This window comes from Lathyrus oleraceus, chromosome 3 (assembly GCF_024323335.1).
Source record: "Lathyrus oleraceus cultivar Zhongwan6 chromosome 3, CAAS_Psat_ZW6_1.0, whole genome shotgun sequence".
NCBI classification, from domain to species: domain Eukaryota; kingdom Viridiplantae; phylum Streptophyta; class Magnoliopsida; order Fabales; family Fabaceae; genus Lathyrus; species Lathyrus oleraceus.
In genome coordinates, this window is record NC_066581.1 from 285,444,792 (window position 1) to 285,457,068 (window position 12,277).

A 12,277-nucleotide genomic window follows, 5' to 3' on the forward strand; every position below is an offset into this window, starting at 1 on the left:
TTAATGAGGTTATTTTCAGCTTTGTCCCTTAGGTTTAAGTAAGCTTGCGACTCATGGCCTTGTTATATATGCTTAAATTTATTTGCTTCTTTAAATTTAGACTTGCGTTATTTATGTTTTCTTGTCGGGGTATTTCCCTTGGGAAGGAACCAATGAGGCTTTTGGAACTCATGGTCACTCGTCCATTTGGTAAGTGCTGGTGTAAGCATCAAACTTTGTTGTCACTCGTCCCGATTGATGGGATTCAGTGTAACCACTAAGATTTATCGTTACCCGTCCTACTTGAAGGGTGCTGGTGTAACCATTAAGATTTGTCGTTACCCGTTCTAGTCAATGGGAGTCAAAGTAAGTCTTCAATGTCACTAGGAATCATCCTTGGCCAAGAGTGTGGTTCATGTCACTGCCCTTATTGTTTTTATCCGGGTTTGAGATAAAGTCTTTTGGGCTCCACCACCTACGCTCTTGAAGTGGCTAGTTCCTAAGATGGGGTGGGTCAGTTGCACCTTAGCGTGTTCCATCTAATAGGAACCTATTTTACAAAGAAACCTATATGACATTACCGATGATTACAATGTTATTCATACGAAAAGTATTTCATTAGACAACATATTCCTTTAATTAATTTTTGAATAGCCTCAGGAAATATTTATCTTGTGCGTATCAAGGATTTACATGCATTCTTTCGACAATCAACATCAGGTGTTTGTGTGTGATCTTTCAGTAATCGGCTTGACTTTGTTTTTCCCTTTGATGAAGCTCGCTCTAGAGGAATCTAGAGGCTTGGTCTCGGGGTCGGTAGGACGACAATATTTATTTCATGATGGACATTCTCTTTCCATATTAAACTGTTGTGTTCAACTTCAAAAGGTTTTCGTATCTAGGATTTTCTTGAAACCATGATCCAAATTTTCTTTAGATTTATACCTCTTTCAGATGTCGAAGTGGATCTGGATTCCTTTTTGATCCAATGGCATATATATCTCCATCCTGTTGTTGACACATTGTATTGATAGTTCGATTTAACTAGTGGTTATTTCACTGTTCCTTTCCGGGTGTGCTTCTCCTAGAGAACCTGAGTACTATTTACTTGCCATATATAGTAGAAACAAATTCAGAAGAAATTCCTTCCTTCATAGAAGGTCGACGAATTCTACAGATGCATGAGATTTTCCCTTCTCATTCCCCATCAACTTGCTTGCTGAGAATCTACCTTCATCTTCTTCTCGAGTAACATTTGCATCGGTCAAGCTCCCACTACAACTTGAGCCTTCTAAAGTGGTATGACTTTTCGCGATCATAAGGACAAATTTCGAATTCGCGTCGGAGATTCGCTTACTCTATCGCGATAGCATAGGTTCACAAATTCTTTCGGTTTATCTTTTCGATAAGGTGAGACCTGGTGGTAGAAGGTCATTATTGTTGTAGTAAATTCTTCCTGGTTTCCTTAATTATAGTAATCATAATCAATTGTTGGATCGAGTGGTTCAGAAGATTTCCTTAGTGCGAGGTTAGGGATGGATTTCTCCTACGATGCCATCACGATCTAGCTTTTGATCGAACGATATCTGATTATGGAATTTCACGATAACCAATTGTCGTTTCCTAGAGACAATGTCAATGTTTTATACTGAAATCATAATTATAATGGATTGATGATGATGGACTTTTAATGCGACGGTGTAGATTTTCGATACGATAGTACATGAGTGAACCTACAATGTTAATACTTTGACGCCCAAGTCAATTATAGAGTTTAAAATGATTGAAGTGTAGCGTGAGATCAAAAAAGTGTACCATATTTACTAGTGTGTGTTAGCTGGGATTTTCGACCAATGAGGAAGACCCAACAAACAAGGGAAATTCTTGGAAGAGTTATGGTTCGACCACGCTCTAGGACTTAGAGAAATATTGGTTGTTGAAAGAAGCAGTTCGACACCAATTGCTTCGACCAGGCAGGTGTTGTATCGTGAATAAGTTAGGTCGAAGAAGCAGTTGTTTGGGTGCGATTATGTCACGTTCAAATCTTGATAAGTGCTTGGGTTCTTATCTCAAGAGGATACATGGAGGAAGTTAGAAGGCAAATTACATGCAGAACTGCACGTGGCAAATTAGGGAGAAATGAACGTTAAAGGGTAGTTATTGTACACTTGTATATATAGTAGTTCATTATGTTGAATTATGTGTGTTTATTGTATTACATAAATCTCACTAAAAACTCAAAGTATTAGCATTAAGAGAAACAAGCGAATGTATGAGAGAATGTAAGTGCAGATGAAACACCATGTTTATTCTTTTATGCAAAGTTTTCTAAATTACTCAATTTACATTGCTTTCTTCATCTTTATCTCTTTTCCAGCCTTTACTTTCATTCAAGTACATTCAATATTGTCATTTTTTATTTATACTTTTTGCAAGAAGTCGAGATACTCACTATAATATCATTTTCACACATTCCCTTCTACCTGATCGAAACCAATGACCTTAAGATACAAAAAATCAACAATAACTAGGTTCTTAGGCGCTATGTCCTAGAATTCACTAGTTGATCCCGCAAGTAACTCATATATTTGGAGACCAACGATTATTTACCATTTTTTAGCGTAAACAGTATGTTAATTATATACGATAAATAATTTAGATTCAACTTTGCATTATTGTTCTTGATATTTGGATATTACTCGGATTCGACCTTTAACTTAGTAAAAAATATGTTAAGATCAAACAACTCAACTTAGATAGATAGATATAAACTTGTATGTCTATATATAATTGTCAAGAGATTAATAAGAAAAATTTGTAAGAACAAGGAGCAATCAACCATAAATTAACTATATCTCATAAATGAACATCAAACAATTTGTAATACTCATCTTATAACTTATAATTCGTTTCTTATGATTTTTTTAAAAGTTTAGTTTGATATTCAATATTTAGCAATTTCTTTAAAAAAAATTCTTTTTATTTATCATTATGTAAATCACATTATTTTTTGAGTTTAATTGAAATACACTGACGGTGTAAAATGATTTTACACCGTCAGTTAATAATAGACTTCGGATATTAAAAAAAGTTTGATTTTTATTTTAAAAATCTATAAAATAATACAAACAGATGATGATGAATAGACAGTGTAAAACTTTTTATACTGACGGTGTATAGTAATTAATCTCTTATTTTTTTATAAAAATATTAATTATCAAAATTATTTTTTTTTAGAGAAAATACTAAAAACAACTTTTCATATGAAACAATTTTTAATTTGTTCAATTTTTTTTCTTTATTGAAAATCTATAACAAATAAAATAAAATAAAAAATTTATTTAGAAATAGCTGTTAAAAGAACATAATATATATTTAATGTGTATAAATTTATGGGTTTTACTCATTTGTGTCCCATGAGATTTTTTTAAGCATTCTAAATAAATGAAAAATATTAGATAGAAAAATTAATCATTTTAATTTTTAAAACATTAAATATATATATTTTAAAAAAAACTATTTTAAAGTCAACGAGTGCCTTTATTTCCTTAAATTTATTACATTTTTAAATAATATATTTTGAAAAAATAACAATGTCATTGATTTCTATTATCTCCATTCCTATTTATAAAAAAAATTGCTTTTTAAAATTATTAAATAATTAATATATCTGAACTGTATTATTGATTATTCAAAAAATTTTAAAAATTAATTTTTTCTATACTAATTTTGTTTTTGAGACAATTTAATTTTTAAGTTTATTAAATAATTAATATATATTTTTGGTAATTATAGGAAATAGGATCAGAGTATCTTTTAGTTTGGCTAGTTTGAAAGCAGAGGCGTTATTGTTATTGGTTCACAGTATGACTCACATTCAGTGGGCGTGGCGTGACAGTTGAGTAAGATTAGATCCCAAGACTCTGACACCACGCAAACTAACGCCGATAACCGGTTACCTCCACTTTCATAGCCCATCACTCTACCTGCTATATCCGGTAACTTATAAATCATTTATCATTCATCATCATCCATATTATAAAACACATACTTTCAATTCAACCTCATCGACATCGCTTCTAACTCCCACCCACCCTCTAAGCACATCGTCTTCGGTTAGTTTTTTCTTTTTTTAACACTACGCGTTAATAGTTATTGTTATCGTATCTGTTCATGATGATTCTGGAACTTGGTTTCGTTTAATCGATGATCACGCAACTCTTCGGTGTCGTGTTGATTTTATTTTTGAATTTTGTTTCGTTGTGTGAGGTTATTAGATCTTTGACTGGATGATTCTGTTTTTTATTTATTTGAGTACAATTGATTGATGAAACAAGGTTTTGGAGTGATTAGAGAAAGTTTATGTTGTAGAATTTGTGATTGGAAAGGAACTTGGTTTATTTGAGTATGGAGTTGGGGATGATTTCACTTGTGAGTTATTTTAATTGAATACGAGAGGAATGAAAATTATGGTGGAAGCATGGTCTTGATGAACCATTTAGATAGAATCATGATCATGGAAAGAACATTACAGCCTATGAAGCATGGGTACTCCCTTTTAGGCAAAGTATCGGTACCGGTACGCGTACGGTATTTGTATGGTACGTACCGACACCATACTTTTTTTTTTAAGTTGGTACTCCAACGGGTACATATTGGATACATATTGGGTATGCTAACTCAATTTTCTTTCTTCTAATGGTATAGTTTAAGGCTTTTTTTTCTTCTTTCTAATGGTATAGTTTTAGGCTTTTTGCAGGACATTTGGGTGGATTTTAGGATTTTTTTTGGGTTTGCTAAGAGTTAACCTTGTAATCTCATCCGAAATGTTTGTAAAATGGTAATTAGGATCGCCTTATTTAAGTAAGAATTTGTCTCTTAAAAGATCTTTTTATTTTTGTTTTTGAGTTAAGAACTAAGCAATGCTACCTATGATCATCATCGCACCTATTTACGCGAGGAATAATTTTCATTTTTCGGTATTCATTGTTATCAATCCTTTTCCGCACATGCAACCCAATGACCTTGAACATGCTTGTGAGCTGTGACATTTTGAGTTTTTTTCTTCCTTAAGAAAAGTAGCATTTTTTTTGTAGACGTTTCCATGTTTTGAAATCATACACCTTTTTTGGTCAAGCCAACCCAACTTCCCTACCCTCTACCATTCATGTTTTTGGTATTTATTAATGTTTATTTTAATTAAAAATGGAACTCTGATATCAATTTTCTGATGAAGAGAAAAGATGGCAGGAACTGAAGATGAAGTGGAAAAAGCTTCTCGCAGTAATGATTGGGAGGTTGTATCTCTCACGGCGTCGACTTATGCAGCTGCACCTGGACCTGTTGTAGTTGAGTTGAAGGATGATGACAAGGAAGATGCTTATGAACCAAATGAAACTGAGACATCAAATGCTTTGTTCATGTCTGGTCACTTTGCGTTTCCACCCAGTCGGCATGAAAATTTGCCATTGGAACCTGACTATGGTGAGATTCAAAATGAATCTGGAGATAAAGATAATGCCTCTGAAGAGACTCGTGAAGAAGTGACCAGGCCTAGTGGAAAGGAGGAAGAAAACTTGACATTAGCAGGGTTGGATGTGTCAAAGGAGTTTGAGGGTATGCAGTATTATGACGAGAAAATCCACGAATTATCTGTTCATGGAAAACAGTTTGAGGAAGGTGCAACTCTACCAGATTTTGGTTTGACCGTAAAAGAGGAAAGTATGTATCACCCTGCAAAATACACTTCTTTCCCCAGTGAAACAGATATTGGCACTGTGAGAGCATATGGTGAAAGCATAGTTGAGTCTGAAACAACCGAATCAGCAGAGCAAGAGACAAATATGTCTCCTGATGATTTATCACTGTCAAAGAACTCTTCCCAAGATGACAAACAAAACCCTTCAGATCTTCCTTGCGGAGCTTGGTGGAAGCGAAGAGCTGCCTCCATATATGCTCATGCAAAGGAGGCAAATACATTTTGGTCTGTTTTCATTGCAGCAACAGTGATGGGTCTGGTGATGCTTGGTCAACGCTGGCAACGCGAAAAAGCTTTACACCTTAAGTGGCAAATCAGTATCACTGATGAGGTATATTTATCATTCTTCTAAGAAATTTTTATTTATTCTTTGGTAAAAATGAAGCATAAAACACTGTTTATATGTGTTGCACATAAAGATGCTTGATGTGTTGTTCATTATTTTGGATTCTTTTTGTTGATTATTCATTCCAATTGTGTAAGATGTACTGATTTTTAACCAACATATCATGATATAACACTAATTAGTCATGATACCATGTTTCTAATGTGTAGTAATTTTTGCATCAGTATCAACTTGACTTACACTTTAAAAATGAAGAATGTTATGAGTAACTTTTGAGCAATGTTATATTTATTTTCTTTATTTGAAATATGATCCGTAATATGATTTTGAAGAACTTAACTTTTGAATTTCCTCATCCTATACAGCTATATAAATCTCTCAATTTTATGTAACTTAATGCTTAGACTTCCATGTTCGATTCTTTTTTAGTGTTTAAAAAATCTTAACATTCCAATAGTAACCGTTTCTGCAGGCAAAGAGCAGGGCGCTTTCTCCCATGATTCGACTCAAAGATGTGATTGTTGGTGGCGGCCATCGCCGTGGCTCCTTTATCAGGGAAAGCTCCTCCGCTGAAGGTTAAGGTAAAAATGACTCCATGAATGTAGCTCCTAGTCGTAAAAGTCTAAAAGCTAAGATGATGACGAAAAATTGAATGTCAAGAGAGATTGAGAATGAGGCATATTACGTTTGTGAAGTGCAGGTTTAATACTAGGATTGCTTGACCTTTACCAAATTATGAATGCTGTTGTTCAAACATTTTATATTGTGAATTTTCCGGATCTTTTCCTTGATTTGCATTGTATAGCTCCCGATGTAATTCAACTTATTAAGCTATGTATGCTTGCTATGTGGAATTGGCAAAGTATACACCAAATATCTTATGTAAATTAAACTAATGAAGTGATTGTTTTTATGGCGGGTGTTTGGTTTTCCTCAGACTCTAACTACATATGTCAATAGTTTCTTGGCTCAAATGGCCGAGCTGCAGGGCATTTATGAATTTAGATTTACTCTTCAATATTGATGAGCAGCTAGTGGGGATTAGGATCTCTAATGTTGGAAAAAAATGGCGAAATAATGTGGAAGATATACAAAGAGGGGGAGAGTTTAGGAATGAGAAAAATGGTGAAAGATTGATTAGGGAGAGGAAAAAAATTGAGAGTATCCATTTCCGGCTAGTTGGGGCATTCTTCACTTTGCACGAGATTCAGTCACCAGATGTAGGACCTCTTACAAGAGATTCTGTTTCAAAAAAATTCTGGTTGGTTCAACCCACAATAAGTCCCACGAAAATACTTGGATACTAGTCCCTAGGGAGGGGTGTAATCGCTTTGATTTGAGTTGGTTTTTGACTAAAAAATTATTCGAGTTGATGATATTTTTTTCATCGGTTTGATTTAGTTTGATTTTTTTTTTAAAAATAGAATCAAATCAAATTAAATGGATTTATTCGGTTTGATTGAGTGTCTTCCAACACTTTTTTTTCAAATATTATATTTATTTATATTCTCTATTATCATATTTTTTTATATTTTTTAAAATAATACATTGTAATATATTTCATAGTCTATTTTTCAAACAATTTACAAGTTGTTTTTAATCTATTCAAAAGATAGACATGATTTTCATTACATTATAAAATAAGTTTATCGAATATAAAAGTTGACACGAGGTATGAGAAGGATGAAAAATGATTTGAAAGATTAACAAATAAAACACATAAAAAAAAGTTTTTATGATTTATGTTCCTATTTGTTATGTTTAGAATTTGATTTTGACTTTCGGTTCGATTCATTGATTTGATGGTTTTTAAAAATTAAAATTGAGAATCAAACCAAATCACTTTTTATTTGTTTGGTTGTTTTTGAATCGAACCAAAATCAATAATTTTTTATTTGATTTCGTTTAAATAATTAGAAAAATTATTTTAATTTATTAAGAATGATTTGTGTTAATAGAATTTCTCTAGATCCCACGTCACTAAACATAGGAGGAGAGTTTTTTTTTGGACTAAATATATCCTAATTGTTGATATATGATATTTAAATAATTAATTTTTTACTACTTTCAAAAATTGTGATAGGAATGTATTTCCATTTATATCATATGTCTCCTCTATATAAATAACTATTTTCAACATTTCAATAACTAAAGAAATATTTATATTCAGTATAATATTTAGAGTAATGTTTTTATTCAACTGCTAAGGTTAATCATGTTTTTTTATTTGATTGTTCTTTAAATATAAGTTAACTGCAAGCCATCGATGACATTGTTAAAGTTGATGTCGTCTATTTATTTATTTGATTGCCCTTTGTTCACGAGTCAATCGAAAGTTATTAGTGATAGTCATCAAATCAATTATCAGAGTCAATATTAATGTTGTCGTCGTCGATACCATACTCGTATGTCGCTACTGGAATCAGACGACGACGATCTATTGTTTGCCGCTACGCCATCAAGCGTCAAGCTACACACCACCACAATCTTCAACGCCTCCTAACATGTGGGATACACGTATCACTTTCCCTTCGTCGTTGACACCATCTGACTTGTCTTGTCGTTTTGTGTCATTTTGGACTATCAATAGTGTGTGAGTCCTACTTTTGAGAGGTAATTCAAAGTTTCCTTTTCAAATGGTTGATTTTTTGATAGTTTTTTTTGTTGTATGGACTTCGTAAGTCATTATGTGTTCACTCCAACCTACCACTGATGTTTTATTTTATCTTGGTCCTACTTTTGAGAGGTAATTCAAAGTTTCCTTTTCAAATGGTTAATTTTTTGATAGTTTGTTTTGCTGTATGGACTTCGTAAGTCATTTTGTGTTCACTCCAACCTACCACTGATGTTTTATTTTATCTTGGTTGGTGCAAATTTATCTTCTAACATCATTCAAAGGTAATTTTGATTAATAGTTTGATGGTCGTCCAATATGTTTCATCTCCAACTACTCTAGCTCATTTTGATACTTCTAAAACTTGATTATTCAACCGTGTGGGGTCATGGATTTTTTATTTCGGCGCTTCTAATCATGTAGTGGTAACATGTCTTTAATCTCTAACTTGCCACATCTTAAAATATCTAACAATATTACTCTTTTGATAATGGTTATAAGGTACAAGTTATTGGTATTAGTCAAACTTCATCTATACAATCTCTATCATTGAACTATGTGTTATTGTACTTAATTGTCCTTTTAATTTGATTTCGATCAGTAAACTTACTTGATCACTTAATTGTTCCATGCCATTCTCTTTAGAGTCTTTCTCTATACATGACTAAAGTGCGAAAAAGACGATTAGAATAAGATCTGAATCACACGATCTATATTATCTTCATCATCATCCATCCACTATTTGTGGCATTTATGTATCTTTACATATTTTTGAACGTCGTTTGGGTCATTTAAGTGTAGATAAATTAAAAGTGTTAATTCCTTAAATTTCACATTTAAAGTCATTAGATTGTGAGCCATGTCAGCTTAATAAAATGTAAAAGCATCTGTTCCAAGTAGTTTCAACAAAAGATTCATGTCTCTTTTTAATGTTGTTCATTATGATGTTTGGGGTCCTGGTTGGGTGCAGTCTACTATAAGATACATATATGTCACTTTCATTGATGATTTTTATAGATGACCTAAATCACTATTTAAAGTATTATTCACAATTATTGGATGTCTTTTAGGTGTTTTGTTCAAAGAGAAAGAACCTATTTGAAAAAAATAATTTGAATTTTATGGAGTGACAACGCAAGCAAATATTTGTATACATCATTTAACTCTTTCATGACTGTTAATGGTATTATACATATCAATCAAGTTGTCTCCATACAAAACAAAAAAATAGTGTCATTGAAAGAAAACATCATCATTTAGTTTATACAACTCGAACCCTATTGATCAATGCCCCCACACTTATTAAATTTTGGGGTCATGTTATTCTCACTGCCTTTTATTTGATAAATCACATTCCATCCTCTGCATTGGATAATGAGATCCCAATCCCATCCTTGTTTTCCAAGGACCTTCTCTATGTGTTCGACTTTACATGTTTTGGTCATCTGTGTATTTTGAGATATTCTAAAACTCAAAAACGGTTTTGGTGTTGTTATACATCTTCACCTCATTTTTTGTATTTGATCATATCTTACTTTATTTGAAGATACATTATTCTTTGTTTCACCTCTCTTGTAGTTCTATGAAAGATGCTATTACTAAAGTGATACATACTCATCTATTTGAGATATTTGTATTTATTAAAAATTCTCAATAGTTACAAGGTAACCATGAGTGAGTTATGCGACTATGGTATTATTTATGAGCGTCAAAGTGTTAAAACTCCATAAAAAAATCCTATTAATTCTAGTATTCACTATTACAAATAATCCCTTTTACCTCGGTTGAAAAATGAATTTTACCTCGATTTTATAGACGAGATAATGAAGGGAAACATGAAAATTCACTATTTTTTTCTCAGATAAAGTTCCACTGAGGAGAAAAAATATACCGGTCATGAGTTCGATCCCTAGTAACAACATTTTTTGAATTTTCAAAATTGCGCTATTTTTTACCTTGGTTTTAAATAATATTCGAGGGATAAAATTATGTTTACAAAAGTTTGGTTTTAACCGGTTTTTTCGTTTTAATCTGCAAAATAACAAATAAACAGAATCAATAGAATCATTAAATATTAAATCTCAACAACAACATTAAACGTTTTACTCGATACAACAACAACATCAACAACAAAAACAACATTAAACGTTTTACTCGATACAACAACAACTAACATTAATAAGTTACTTTCATGATTTCTTAACTAAAATTAAACATTTTAAACAAAAATTACTAGAGAAGAGATTACGTTAAGAAATCAACCTTGAAACATTTCCGTTTTCATACCCTCATTATCATTATGTTAAGTTTACATTTCAGCACTTTGTATCCAAGATGGATAGTTGTGGCATTCAGGTTATGATTGACTCGTGAGAGTTTCACGCGGATCGTTAATGTTTCATATAGATTGATGAGTTACAATGTCTTAATCATTGTTACTTTATAAATGGACGACAAATATTCGTTACTTAATTTTTTCATCAAATAGGTCATAAATAAAAAATAAAATACACTACTTTACCTCATCGATTTCCAACTCAACCGAGATAATAGGTCATAAAAAAATTAAAAATTAAAAGGTGATGAAATATAGTTGCTGAAATTCAAAGATGTATCCTCTAAATACTTTAGCCCTTGAATTTTGGCTCAACTAAGGTAATAGGTCATAACTAAAATTTAAAAATTAAAAGGTGTTAAAACTTTGTTGTTGAGATTCAAAGGTGTGACCTCTAAATACTTTACCCCTCAGTTTTCAGCTCAACCGAGGTAATAGGTCATACAAAAATTTAAAAAAAATAAAAGGTGCTAAAATGTAGTTGCTTGGATTCAAAGACGTGTCATCTAAATACTTTACCCCTCAGTTGCCAGCTCAACCGAGAGAATATGCGACATTTTAGAAAAAGATTAAATTGTGATGCATTTATGGTTTACAACTCAATTTTTGTTGAACGAGGTGAAAGTTTTGTCATAAAATGTATTATTTATAGTAGTTGTTTCAGCTCCAAAGACTGCTATTGCTGATTATAATGATTCTACAACTATTTAAATCTTCTCTTCTGATGTGATTCCACCCAAGCCTTTGTTGAATTGTAATTCATTGTGTCGAAGCAGGTTGCTCGGCAGAATAAGGAAGTGTCGAACCACCTAGTATGTTGAGTTGTGTTAGTGTGTCGAAGTGTCGAAGCATGTTTCTTCACATAGGATTTCAACTTATGCCTATTTTAGTAGTGTTAGCTATTTTGGGCTTTTATAATTTTGGGCTTTTATAGTTTTGGGCTTTGGCTTGAGGTCCAAGTTAACCTAAACCTATAAATAGAGGGAGTGACCTTTATTTTTTGTAATGAAGTGAATAGAGTATTTATAACATTGTAATTCACAGTATTTTGCAGTTGTAAAGTGAATAAGAAGTTTTCCACAGTTTGTGGGCAGAGAGAAACTCTGCAGAATTTTAATTCTTCTTCTCATTCATCGTTCTTTGCTTTCTTTCTTTCTCCATTGTTATTCTCTTTTCAAGAATAACAATTATGAGAATTGGTGAAAACAGATAAAAGTTGTATTCTGTTATCAAGATCTTTGGGAT

The 12,277-nt window shown here is 32.2% G+C and overlaps 1 protein-coding gene across 6 annotated transcripts; it reads left to right on the top strand.

Moving 5' to 3' along the window:
* Window positions 1-3,813: 3,813 nt before the first annotated feature.
* On the top strand, window positions 3,814-6,996 carry LOC127127075 (ATG8-interacting protein 2). Of its 6 annotated transcripts, none has more exons than XM_051056172.1 (3): window positions 3,814-4,094; window positions 5,218-6,068; window positions 6,556-6,996. In XM_051056172.1, exons 2-3 carry the CDS (start codon window positions 5,223-5,225, stop codon window positions 6,661-6,663), a joined length of 954 nt encoding a protein of 317 aa, XP_050912129.1. In that variant the 5' UTR covers window positions 3,814-4,094; window positions 5,218-5,222; the 3' UTR covers window positions 6,664-6,996. The 6 variants fall into 6 exon arrangements, with proteins under 6 accessions (XP_050912129.1, XP_050912130.1, XP_050912131.1 ...); XM_051056173.1 differs by having other exon boundaries at window positions 5,223-6,068; XM_051056174.1 differs by having other exon boundaries at window positions 3,851-3,977; window positions 5,216-6,068.
* Window positions 6,997-12,277: the final 5,281 nt, after the last annotated feature.

What these genes read in the sequence shown, in the direction of transcription:
- LOC127127075 (XM_051056170.1), top strand. Translation starts at nt 4,460, where the DNA reads ATGGTCTTGATGAACCATTTAGATAGAATCATGATCATGGAAAGAACA. An exon ending in ACGCGTACGGTATTTGTATG is followed by an intron (nt 4,581 to 5,217) that starts GTACGTACCGAC and finishes TCTGATGAAGAG; the next exon opens with AAAAGATGGCAGGAACTGAA. An exon ending in AAATCAGTATCACTGATGAG is followed by an intron (nt 6,069 to 6,555) that starts GTATATTTATCA and finishes CCGTTTCTGCAG; the next exon opens with GCAAAGAGCAGGGCGCTTTC.